Source organism: Formica exsecta, unplaced genomic scaffold (genome assembly GCF_003651465.1).
Source record: "Formica exsecta isolate Colony F162 unplaced genomic scaffold, ASM365146v1 scaffold47, whole genome shotgun sequence".
Classification (NCBI taxonomy): domain Eukaryota; kingdom Metazoa; phylum Arthropoda; class Insecta; order Hymenoptera; family Formicidae; genus Formica; species Formica exsecta.
The window spans coordinates 1,108,342-1,122,374 of NW_021851936.1; the positions used below are offsets into that span (position 1 = coordinate 1,108,342).

Here is a 14,033-nt window from a genome sequence, read left to right on the forward strand (position 1 = left end):
TATATATTTAAAACTTTTATAAGTTTTTTACCTTATAATTCGTTTGAATAATATTACGGGCAAATGAGAGCCATCGCGCTGGATGAGGAGCGCAAAAATTATGTTATTCTTCGTATGATTGCACGTGTACAGACATTTCGGTTCGAATATTGGACTATCTTTAGTAACTACATACAAAACAAAAATAAATAAAATCAGGATATAAAAGAGACTTAAATAAAAGAAGTGGATATATACTTTGACATAATGTAAATAATGTCCGGAGCGCGTCGAACGAGCTGCACTTGTCAACAATGACGATATTAATGATATATGATTTGTCGAACACTAAGACGGTCGAGACATATGTAAATAAACATACATAGTAATGTGCTGACTTAAATCTTTTTCACAAGTTGTCTATTATTGCTAAATATATTTTGTCTAATTTATCCGCGTACCGCTGTGGAGATTTAAACTATTTTTTGTCGTTTAATATAAATCATTTCAGATATTAGTCTTTTCTCTAAAATCGGCTCGTCATCCAAGATATCAATAACCGAAGTCGATAAGCAGCTGAATTTTCTCAATGCTATCATTATAATTAATAATGATGTGGTTGAGTTTAACTGGTTTCCTACGTTTTCTGGGAGATATCTCAATTTTAAATCGCAGCATCCTTTCTGCCAGAAAAAAGGCACGATCATTGGTCTTGTGGATATATCCTTTCGTTTATCTCATCCAAGATATCATAAAAAGAAGAACTTTGAGTTCGTAATTAATATTCTTTTAGACAATGGATATCCTTTGTCTCTGATTTTCCATGTGATTAACGAATGTTTGAAGAAACTTTTTTTAAAAACTCACGACAATAATTTTAACTCGTTTAACAATGATACAAGTAACGAGGAAAAATGCTCTTATTTTAACATACTTATGTTAGCTTATATCTCAAATCAATTTAAACTCGCGACGAAAAATTTAAACATAAAACTTTCATATACAAATATTAATAATCTTTAACGTTTTATTAAAGTACACAAAGACAAACTAGTTACAGAATCACGCAACAACGTAGTTTATAAAATCTCTTGTAAAGATTGCGACGCTTCTTATTTCGGGCAGACTCGTAGGCTTTTAAAAACCAGAATTAATCCTTCGCGCACCTGGGGGTGGGAGATGATCGGTACCCATGTCGAAAGGTAGCTATTTTGAAAAATTGGAACACATGTTTCACTGTTTTTCGATATTTTCATTTTTACAAAAGTTATTTTGGGGTTTCCACAGTTTTGTTGTATATCGTAACACACAACATTCTGTGATTATGGACCATAAACAATTAGACCATGAATTTGATTGGACTAAAACTGATATCTTGGATGACGATTTTAGGAAAAAAAACAACTGATATCTGAAATAATTCATATTAAACAAAAAAATAGCTTAAATCTCCACAACGATACGCGAATAAATTAGATAAAATATATTTAGCAATGATAGACAACTTGTGAAAAAGATTTAAGTCACCATATTATTATGTATGTTTGTTTACGTCTCGACCGCACCTTCGACAAATCATATATCATTAGTCACTATTGACAAGTGCGGCTCGCTTGACACGCTTCGGACATTATTTATATTATGTCAAAGTACATATCCACTTTTTTTATTTAAGTCTCTTTTATATCCCGATTTTATTTATTTTCATTTTGTGTGTAGTTACTGAAGATGGTCCAATATTCGGACTGAAACGTTTAATAAATGCAATCATATCTATGAAGAATAACATAATTTTAGCGCCCCTCATCTAGCACGGTGGCTCTCATTTGCCTGTTTTATTTTATTTATTTGTGGATATTTATTATTTAGAGCCTGATATACTGAGTCATCTGTAAATAATATTAGTTTTCTTAAAAATTTTAAAACTTAGATATTTCAAGATCTTATGTTCCACACTATTTAAATATCAAGTTTTTTAAATTTAGGATTTGAAAAGAAAAGAATATTCTATAAAATGTACCTATGTATCTAAAAATTAATGTATAATATATTGTGATACTCAGAAATTTGACACAAAAGCTTGCAGGGAGAATTTTCTCTCTTTCGGAATAATCGTTCGACGCAATCAAAATCAACACTATATACTTATCAGACTGATGATTAATCAGATTAATGATAAATACTTACGTTGGACATGATAACTGCAATTTTTTCTTAAAACAGTTCGCGACTAACAATATTGATGTTGCTTCGGATTTCGACGAATATATTTATACTGACGGCAACAGCTATGCAAATAAATGCGCTTAATCGCGATTAATAATCAATAATGTTGATTACGTCTTTTTGTTTCAATTTGCAATTGGAAATCAACGAAATTTACGCCCCATTTCTTTCCAAATAAAGTTTAATAATTTTTTTTATATAAGACGCATAATGCAGAATGATCAAAAAAATAGGAAAGAAAGAAAAATCTCGTAAATTATCGTCATTATTGCAGCATAGTTCTTCGCAAGTTAAGAAAAAAATCCGAGGAATTGATGATGTCAATTCGTGCCGAAATCGACGGCGATTCTATCGGCGTTAATCGGTAACTGATCTCATGCAAATCTGCAGTAGCGCCTCGAAGATTCGGAAAGAAAGCAAGAGAAAAAAAGAGGAGCCTGAGAGAGTCCCTTTTCTCGGCCCTCGAGCGTTGTGCCCGAGATAAAATCTTCGCTTGTACCGCGCTGTCTTCGCGCTGGACCACGATCTCAATACACGATCGCGTTTATCTCTTCACACAGCACGACGAATCGCCGGTCGCAATTAATTACATCTTTATATTCCGCGTTAATTGATGTGTGCATTGATGTTAATAAATTATACTAGAGTCGATAAAAAAAGTGCCCGTTCAATATTCATAAACATCTCTCTTGGTTTTTATGCATTTATTGCAAGACAAAGGAATATGGATCGAATATTTGTCGTCGGACCATAACTGAAATATGGATCGAGTGTAGCCGTATTTGCGGTGTGTGCAACGAGCCTTATGGGATTGACCACTAAGAAGAGAGGAGGCGGAGGAGGTGAGCCTCGTTTCAACGTTCATCTCCCGCGAATGCCGGGCCGCGCGTTGGTCCAGGAGACGGCCGCGTTGTACGTCGCCTGGTACGTACGTATCTGAAATACTCTTCGTCCCCGGAACAGCGGACAGGAAATCGTCGTTAGGCCCGGCGGAATTCAACGAGTGACACCACAAGTCACCGGAATTTGAGCGTCGCATAGCGTAGGTACCACGCGAGTCGCGAGCCTCTTTTCGTATCGGATTCTGATGTATCCGTACTTCTCATGGACTGTTAGATGCGCGAATTTGAAAATTGATGCAAGCGGCTCGAAATGATATCACTGATTTCTCGGACTTTTTCTTAATCATTTAACCTGAAGTGATGCCGCGAATCTGACGAGATTTTTTTGACGTTTAAAAAATCCGGACACTGATTTTCCCTCCTTTTTTAAAATATGTAGCTATAAGTGTTTTAGATATTTATTAAATACAAAAAGAGAAACATTTCGCGTGTACTCTTTTGCATATATTTTGCAGATATTTCGAATCGCTTAAAACAGTAGTGTATACATTTGTTAATTTTTAAAAAAGTTTTTAATAAATTATTTAATTCTTAGAAATTTTTGAGACTCATGAATTTTTAAATACTTAAATCTCTAATTCTTTTTTTTATTTTTGCTTCTTGTATTCCCGACGAATCCTTCCTCTTATTTTTATCCCGCAATGAACTTCCGAGTGGCGGCGAGCAGCAAAGCGCGGCACTTTTCGATTGTCGATTTAACCCCCCGCTCCATTCCGAAACCGCCGACCCGTCCGCCCGTCCCCGCGCAACCCCCGATGTAGCACCCTGCCTTCCCCATCAATTATTATCGTCCTTCTCGTCCTCGCAGGGCCGACATCGACTCGGTGTAGGCGCCCTACGATTGGGCGCCGGGACGCCCGGCATCGCCATGGCAACCGACCCTCTTCGACGAGGGCTGCGCAGGGGGATGGGAGAGCGAATAACTCGCGAAAACACGTAAATTAAACGCACTATGGGGGTTGATGGGGCGGAATGGGGCCGAGTGGGTGTCTCAGACTGTGAAACATAGCCGTCATAAGCGGATATTAAAGCGTCCTTCCTTGGGGCAGGGTCCTTCCGCAGCCCTGAATCGGCTCGTAAATGCCAAATAAAAATTTTCATCCCCTTCCAAGAATCTTTTCGTTCCGCCCTCCCCTCTGTCCTTCTACCTCTCTTCCTATCGCGATAATTAGATGAATCTCCATGAGGTGAATATCTCTAAAGATTTGTCCCTTTTCGTTTAAACATTTTATATCATTTCTCGTAAAAGCTAACAAAAGAATCATGAATTTTTAGCCCATAAAACAGCAAAAAAACTTTCTTCCGGAAAGGGAGAAAGTCTCTTTTATTTTTCTAATGAGCTAAATTAAATTTCAGTTTCGATATCAAGTGCTGATTTCAAAAATAAATAGTTTCTAAAAAAAAATATTTAATTTTTTTGACATTCTTTTTCTTATACGCGCGTATGTCTCTTATATATAAATCTTATTAAATTCTCTCTATTCTCTTTTTTTTTATTTAAATAATCTAAATAATTGCATTTTAAGAATGCTCGCGAATATTTCTATATAAAAATATTAATAACTAAAAATATTTTATCAAATAAAAAATATTTTAAGTATTTAAAAAAATATAATTTAGGAAATTTTTTTATATGCAGTTTATATACAATGATGTAAATGATGGATCATCCTCGCGGAGATAACCGAGCGAATTATTACATAGGTAACAAATTAATTAATTAAATAAATAATAAATTATAAATCACTCGCCTCTACAATTGCTCTGTTATCAATCTGGGATTTCTCTTTCTCTCTCATTTTCTTCATCCTTTGTTATTCTTAACACTCACTCGCGAAAACACGCGCGTAAACTTTGCACAGCACTGTCGTGTCGTCAACATGAATCGCACGTGAGTTTATATTGTATGTACTTTATTACATTTTGATGAGAGAACATCGCAAAAACGCATCACGAAAGTACGATCCACTCGACTATTATTCGACAATCACGCGATCAAATTCACGTATCACTTGCTGTAATACTACCTCCATTGTTAACAAATATGCTCGTATTTTAGGATAATTTTACTATCGCATGTTATAAACAGACAAAAAATTCACAATGCGAGGCAAAAAATATATTTGACTCCAAATATATTTATAGAAGTAATATCGCCTGCGAATATTACGATAAAACTATTCACGATCTCATATCGTTCCGATTCCTATTGGAAATATATATTGACTGCGCGAAATAAAAATTGTTTTGACATATATATATAGAGCCGTCGCTACGATATGTTTAGTCGTTAACAGCAAAAGTTAATTATCGCACGAGTTGATAACCTACTCGTAATGAATATTAATCGCAATGTATTTCGAGAGATAAGAATATAAGAATACATACTAATCACGACTATATTTCGAGATACGACACACACGGAGCACATTACGCCGCTGCCTTCTCCCTCGATCCTCGCCGTGCGAATGATAACAAGGTCACAGCCTTGTAATATATACTCTATGATAGCACATAATACGTCGCTCAAAACAAAGGTCGCGCGCACACAGTTAGTGTTGTTGTTACGAAATATTTAACGCAATACGAAATAAATTCATGCGGCAAATTCTATTCCTTAAATTTCTCAAAATTAATTATATCAGTGCAGTATCAATGTATTATCAGTGTGATATCAGTGCGATGTGAATGCAATATTAGTGTGTGTGGTTCGCATCTGTTTAAATATATTCTTAAAAATTTATGGTAGTCTTTCTTGCGTTTCATGCAAAATCAGTTGTTAAAAATTTTATTTTGCTTACATCAAGAAGCGAAAATTTATTTAGGTGAGTATATATTTATACGAGTATGTATATTTTCAATTATTTTTTTTATTTTTAATTTTTGTATAAAGAATTTAATTTTGTATAAATGAATTATGTAGAGATTATTAAAAATGTAGCACAAAACAATGAATATCTTTATGCTACATGTACATGCCAGGTTTGGGTAGTAATTAGTTAAAAAGTTAAAAGTAAAATTAAAAAGTTAAAAAGTTAATAACTTTTAACTTAACTTAGTTAATTTTAAATGCATTAACGTTAATTTATTAACTTTTTTTATACAAGTTAAAGTTTTGTATGTTTAGTGATCGAAAATTATCGGTTTACTAATAATTATAATAACATAAGACAGTATCTAGAGTACCATTAAAACGTGCGTTCATAAAATACAACATAATGGTATTATTCTCGGCACATATAGAGCGTATGTTTAATGCAAGTGATTTAATATATGATGACTTAAAAGAAAAAATGACGGATCATAATTTTGAGATGACACTTTTATTAAAATTCAATAAATATTTTTAAATTCTTTTAATTTATTGTTAGAGTATCTAACAATTCAAGATAAAGATAAAACACACGTGTGCAGGTAGAGCAGTTCAACAGGAAACAGGAAAGTCCTCTTAATTAAAGCCCCTATTAACCGTTTTGTTTTTAAACACTATAACATCTTTATTACACAACTATAGTATTTAAATAATGTGTATTATTAATTATTATATAAGAAAAAATACATCATCTCTCTTATAAAAGACCTTTTTATTATATTATCTAAATTTAAAAAGTTTAATTTAAAATGTACAATTAAAAAATTAATTATGTAAAAAACATATAGTTTTGCATAATCAATTTTTAACTTATTAATAATTTTTTAACTTAGCTTTAACTGAGTTAATTTTTGTTTAAGTAACTTTTAACGTAAGTTAATTTAATTAATTTTTGGGCCATTAACCCTAAACTTAACTTAGTTAAAAAAAAATTAATTTACCCAACTCTAGTATATGTACACGGTTGTCTTTGGAATTAGCGCAATGAGAGCATTATTCTTATTTGATCTCTGGATTTATTTTAATTTTTCAAATCTAATGAGTTTTTAATTTATTTTGAAATTGCACTTGCCTAGCGTGAGTTTATATTTATCCTGAAATTTATATACTCTTTTAAGAACGATGAGGCACGTGGTCCGACGACGGACCTCAGGATTTGACGCTCGAAGAGCGCGTAGATAAGGCACTTAGATTTAGGTGACACGCGCTACGAAAATACACGGTGAAAGAGAGTGGCCGGGACGACAAGACAGAATTAGAAGCGGAGAAAGAGAGAGGCGCGACGTCCGACCGTTTGTTTTACGGCTTCGCCCGTTTCCACGACATCGAGCGCAATTTTTCTCTCTTGGCGCATCCTCCTCCTTTTTCTCGTATCCATTCTCCTTCTCCTTCCCCAGCCTCGCCCGATCGAGACTCCTTTATTCCGGAGAGAGCTCGCATGCTGCCGACCCCGGTAGCGGAAAATTAATGACTGCCTTGACGTAATTGCTCGTGATACCGTGATAATATTCTTGAATCTTGAGATTTATTCGTGAAACATAGATATAAAGTACAGAATGCATGATTTTCTGTAATAATATTAAAAATTACAGCATATTTCGAGAAATATTATATTTTCGTATTTCTTTATTTAATTTTTCAACTATTATGAAGATTAAAATAGTAGACTCTGTTATTTTTTATGTTCAACTAGTTATTTTATATATCAAAACTCACATTTCTACAAAACACAAATTATTTATATTTTAAAGAAAACATCATCGATACAATTTGGGGCATCCTATTATTGTATATTTAAACACCCTTAAAAGGGGGACAGACAAAGATATTGTTAGTGTTCCATTTGCGACGCGCGTCCGCAAATTCGTCAACAGGCACTCCGTTTAAAAATAAGACGTAAGAACTCACCATCCCTCTGCCGAGGACCGAAGACGCACTGGCTTATTGGCGTTTCTGCTCATTAGGATAACCCAGGGGGTTCTCCGACGCGATAACTCATTCAGCTCTGAGAAAAAGTAAATAGAGCGAGAAACGGAGAGAAGCGCGCACGCCGGTCGGGAATTCTGCGAGCAACCGAGATTATCGAGGAAACATTTTATTTTTGCTTGTTAATTTCACGTCTCGCTTCCGTCGCTCATTTATTTCCCGCCCTTTTCATAATCTACATGTCCCTTTTTTGGTCTTGACTCACTCGAATTCAGAACATTTTCGAAAATGATCTTTTCTAAAGATTCAGTGCGCACGAAATATGTCCAAGTTCGTATATAATGTTCCTCATAAAAATTTCTCGAATATATTCGCCTCATGTTATTATCAAGAATGATGATAATTTTGCAATATTTAATATACACTTTACAAAAATTTAATATAAAAATTCCAAATTTTACAAGAACAAATGAAATAACAAAACTTTTGTAATTTCTGTCATTGTTAATAATGTTGTATATTATTTTGTCAATTTAATATCATCATTAACGTTAACTTATGCTCATTTTTTTTGTGCCATACAATTACTTATCTGTATTTTCAATTTAATAATAAGAATTTTAAATTAGAACTACTAGGAGTGATACTATCTATTTTTAGGAAAGCATACACACACTCATTGAAAGTATAGAAATTTTTCTTAGATAAAATGTTTTGACAAGTAAAAATGTATATATGACGTGCGTCACACATACATTACATACAGAGAAATTAGAAAGATCATTATTTATGCTGCATAATTAATTAAAGAATTTGTAGTCATTTTTTTTTTACATACAAGAAAATCAGTATGGAATCAAGAAACTTGATATAATTGCAATGTAAAAAAATATATATGGTAGAATTTTAATTTTATTTCTACATTAAATATATCCTAGAAAGGTCTCTCTATCTTTTGAAATATTTTTGCAACATGTAAACAGAGCCGGATTATTATTGACAACCGATTACATCTACAACTAGGTTTACTTCTATGTCACAAATCGATATGAGAGAATCAGTACCAACATAGGATTGCTTATTCTCTTGTATATATAAATAGTGAACTCTTATGAATATTCCGTTGTGACAAGAAATTAATATTTGTTAGATTATAAAAAATAAATATTCTTTAAAATTAAAAATAAGACAACAAATGCTAACATTTTATCATTAGTATAGCATACTATATCCTAAAGATCATTATCTCATGTAGAATATGTCTATAACGTAGAGATCTGTAAACTTTGTTAGATGGTATTCTCTTAAACGTTGCCAAACACATTAAATTTTTCTTTAGGATTAATAGTGTAATAAACTTTGTACAATTATTAGAATTTATAATAAATATTTAAAAGGGCTGAAAAGATTTACTAATTTTTTGTTTTCTAATTAATAGAATTATTAATAGCTTTATGCAAAAGAAAATATGCTTCTAGCAGAATTTATTGATAGAATAGAAAAGTCAATACTGCAAGATTTTTAAAAATATAGATATTATAACAGAATTGTGGATACAGTAAATTAAAAGACAAATATCTGACCGATTAATAAAATAATTTACTTCTTATTTTTCTCATCTTTTCATTTTGACATGAGGAAATCATCTCTGAGGAAACTGTCGGTAGAGCAGAAAAATCAATAGCCTGCAACGTTGCCGCGTTGAACATGTCAAAGGTCGAGTGTCGGAGTTTTCACGAGAAAGCGATTTTCGTCGCGGAGGGTGAAAAAAAAGTAAAGGGGAAATTCAAGGAAGTCTGATCACACGTGGGTCATGACTACGTCGCACATCGCGAGTACGTAGCTCGAGTGTTGTGAGGCTCTTTGCGGTTCGTTCTGTGTGTTCAATGTTGCGTGAGACGAGTGTTGTCTGGAAGACGTATTGTTGTGATGTCACGCATGTTCTTCAGGGAACGTGTGTCTTACGTGTAAATTTTTTTTTTTTTACATTTATATCGATCACAACAAACAAATTGGTCGATGGAGAAGTAATTAAATTGTTACATCCCACACATACAATCAAGATCTTCGAAAAAATTTTGAAATCTAAGAAGAGGAAAAGACAATCTAAAAATTCAACAATCTTGAAAATAAAAAATGTTAAAATTTAAGCTAAATCAAGGTTCTCACACTCAAGGATTTAAAAATTATCAAGGATGTATAAAAATCTAAAAATACAGACTGTAATTATATATCCAACAATCTTAGGAACGTTCAAAGAGTTAAAAAAAGAAATTTAAAATAATAATAATTTTAAAATAAGCGAGCTCTCTCTTTCAAGAACATGCAGGTCTATCTAAAAGCATTGATACCTTTTCTTATCGATTTCTTCGATAAGTTAAATTAATCTGAGATTTTAAATCCAGTTACATACTGTAGCTATTTTTATAGATTGATCTGTAAGATATTCGGTAATGCTTTCGATTGAAATTGCTAGACATTTTCTGATTTTCAGGATATCAGAATGAGTCTCTGCCCACGGAGACGCTTTCGCATCACTCCTATGCGAGCTCTAGCAGCGTTCTTTTTAATGGTCGTGCTCTTCTGGTATAGCCTCAGTCGGCAAGAGATTCCACAGCAGCCGTGTAGCGTGCCCGAAGAATTTACCGAGAAATTACATGATCTCGCTTACAGGTCCGTATTTATAATACTCGAAGAGAGAAGACCTGAAAAAATTAAACCACAAGAAATACACTAAATGTCTGGGAAACTCATGCTCTTTGTTTCAATCATAAATACTAGATTAAACTGCAACAATACATATATTTAATAAAATTTTACTCTCAATTAATTTTGTATTAAATTTACATTAAAAGATATATATTTCTAATCTCCATGTAATATATAATAGGCTTACAATTATTAATGTAATATCAAACAATAAAATATTAATATTAAAAATCTTAGAAAAGAAAATTTTATAATTCTAAAATATTAAAATTAAAAAATTTGTTTGAATATATGCAAATATGGCTTTACGTAATTTTAACAGGGCTCATTTGGTTCTCTCTAAGTTGGGCATCGTTCACTTTCTCTGTCTGGGCGGCCTTTGGGGTCAAGTTCGTATAGGCCGTGCATTGCCGTGGGCTCGCAAAGTGGAGCTATGCTTGGTGGACACTCTCCGCGACGATGTCTTGATCACGAAGGCCTTTCGAGAGGACGGTCTGAGTGCAACCTATCTTCATGCGGCGGGAATTTACAGGATACAGGAGCACGAGGTCGGCGAGAATGCACCCAAAGTGGAAGTGGTTGTTTTCGAGGAAGACGCAGTGGTAAGAAGCGTTTTCTCCGCACGAAAAAAAGATTTTTATATTTAAAATAAATTTTATATTAATAAAAATTATATATACATTAAATTGGGATTTAAATATGAACGACTCAATGTTTTAAAGATGCAAAAAGATACGTTCTTAGATAAAATTAAAGATTAGAATCAAATATGCATACAATTTGTTTAGTTAATATTCGCTTCACATTTAGATCATTCATTGTTATTTTATTGTTTTGTTATTGGCACTTTATTGTTTGGCTAATATCCGTTTCATATTTAGATCCATTTTATTGTCACTTTAATTGCGGGCTGTAATTTTAACGACTCTTTCTTGCTTTTATGTCAAGAGCAGTATTTGTATTTATTGTTAGTAAAGTTGCGCTTTATGTATCTGGCACGCGAATGCCAATTCGATACTTTGTGCGCTTTCTATTGCCTTTACATTTCTATGGAAGATCTAAGAACACTGAAATATCCGCGAATTTTATGCACTTTATATATTTCATATTTAAGACAAACAAAGATAGCTTTTGGCAATGCATTTATCTATAAACCGGCGATAGACATTTTATTGCTCCTTATTTGTAAGATTTACGACCCAGATTTCCTGACAAACCATTAACTTGCCAAATTCATCTTAATTTTAGATTTACAAAGCTCATAAGTTCAGTCTTACTAAACCAAATATCTTTTAAAGATTTTAGTTTAGGGGGTAAAATATTTTTAAAAGATTATCCAAAAGAAGAGAAAAAGAGATATCTATCGTAGATAGCGTTGTTATAACACTTCCGGAAAGATTTAGTCATTTATATGACACTTGCAGACACAGATGGTGAGGAGAGTCGGCTGGACCAGAAGGGTCCTGCCTCCGGATTGCGAGTTTTCGCCGAGTCTACAGTGCTTTCCACCGCAATTAGTAATACCGCCCTTACCGGCGAAACAATTTGGCAGCCGACTGATGCCGGTGCCACGAGAAGGCATAGAATTACAAAAGTATCATTATCCCAACGACTGGTGGCTAGAGATCAAGCCCACTGATTGTACTGAGCCCCAACAGACGAATGTATAATGTACAATTCTTGGGAGAAATTAATCCTAGTGTAATTAGAACATTGTTTTCGTTAAATCATAACATTTCCTATGATTTAATCAGTCTGAATAGAATTTAAGTATTATTGTTTAAATTGTTTTTTGAACACAGTATCGAAATAGAAATAGCTTAAACTATAGAAAGAAAACAGGTTGGCAAATTTTATTATAATCTAGATATTTTCTAGAAATAGATGCGACAAGTAGAAGAGATTGCATGTGATAAGGATGATAGGGATATGAATATTTTCCAATTGTTTATATATTTAATTTAAGTTGAAAAAAGGAGAGAGAGTAAGTGCGTTTGATCTACGATCTCAATGTGGCGACGCGATTACTGCTTATAGAAAGTATTCAAGTGTGTCGTTGAAATAAAATCTACTAATAATATTATTGGCAATGACTGACTGCTATAATCATTGTAGTGATTATATTATTAAAACTATGAGCAGAGTGTCAATTAGAACTAAGTCATATTTTCTAACCGTTTTTTATTCCGGACGTTTTTCTATCATTGCCATTTTCACCATTTCCATTTTTATACATTGTATTTTTTCAGATATATTTTTATCCATAATTAAATAAGAATTTTTATAAGCTGAAAATCTATATTTACAACATATAATTAATTAAGATTTTTTACATATCTTTGCAATTGTTTCGAAAATTTTTTAATTTTTTATAAGCTAGAAATTTTTAAATATGTATTTACTACCAGAAGTGCTGAGAAGATTTAAATACATGTGAATTATAATATTCGTGCATTCCTTGAAGCGTAAAGTATTATATTTAATCGTGAAGTTAAAGCGAAAGTAGATACTCTGTATGATAAGAAGAAAGCAAACCTTAGTTAAAATATATAGTTAACTTTAATATACTTAATTATATACTTATTTACATATTTCTCCACAATGCTTTTTATAAGTTAGATGCAACAACGCATCTTCTAAAAATGTACTTTGTTTAAGCGATTAATTATAGATAACTGTTATTTAAATAGGCAATCTTGTCACAATTTATTATAAGCTTTAATTACAATCGTAATTATTATTTGGCGTAAAATAGCGAGAACAATAATACGCAGTAATGAAATGTATGAGTTACACTTCTACGATATGAACTGAGCTCACGAATCTGTGCTAATTACGAGTGTAATTATAACAATACATCCCCTGTAATGTTATAGTTACATCCCGAAATCTTCCAAGAGTTGAATAAAAATCCGTACAAGATATTAACGTATCCTTGAATTTAATTCATAATGATTATATACGGCGCAAAATATTCTCTTCTATAATTAGAAAAAGAAAGTACTCAAGAAAACTCAAACACAGAATCTCGATGACTAGACTGACGAAATAGACAGCAGAGCAATAACTTTATTAACAACAATGAGTACTCTTTCTAAAGAAATCTTCGAAAGTAAACACGTATACATGTACCACATATTTGAAAGTATCTCGAAAGTGCTTTTATAGACGTCTTCATTCACTTTTCTCTCTGCTGGTTTCATGGCTCATCAGCTGTAACTATTTCTCGACGTCTCTCTTACACTATCACTTTCCTAAAAGAGTGTAACGTTTTAACAAAATAATACATTCTATAAATATATAAAAATGTATTTTAAACTTTGATTTATACATATATTGACGAAAAATATACAGAATTTTGCAATTTTAAAAAGCTTTTTATAATATTTTATAATTAATTAATATTTTATAATTAATTA

General features: G+C 32.5%; 1 protein-coding gene across 7 annotated transcripts; it reads left to right on the top strand.

Moving 5' to 3' along the window:
* Positions 1 to 5,774: 5,774 nt before the first annotated feature.
* On the top strand, positions 5,775 to 12,770 carry LOC115241192. 7 transcript variants are annotated; one of them, XM_029816842.1, is made up of 4 exons: positions 5,775 to 5,932; positions 10,400 to 10,578; positions 10,937 to 11,216; positions 12,039 to 12,770. In XM_029816842.1, the coding sequence occupies exons 2-4, from the start codon at positions 10,409 to 10,411 to the stop codon at positions 12,282 to 12,284; spliced, it is 696 nt and encodes a 231-aa protein (XP_029672702.1). In that variant the 5' UTR covers positions 5,775 to 5,932; positions 10,400 to 10,408; the 3' UTR covers positions 12,285 to 12,770. The 7 variants fall into 7 exon arrangements, with proteins under 7 accessions (XP_029672702.1, XP_029672699.1, XP_029672697.1 ...); XM_029816839.1 differs by lacking the exon at positions 5,775 to 5,932 and adding an exon at positions 9,586 to 9,740; XM_029816837.1 differs by lacking the exon at positions 5,775 to 5,932 and adding an exon at positions 9,587 to 10,127.
* The last annotated feature ends 1,263 nt before the right edge of the window (positions 12,771 to 14,033 follow it).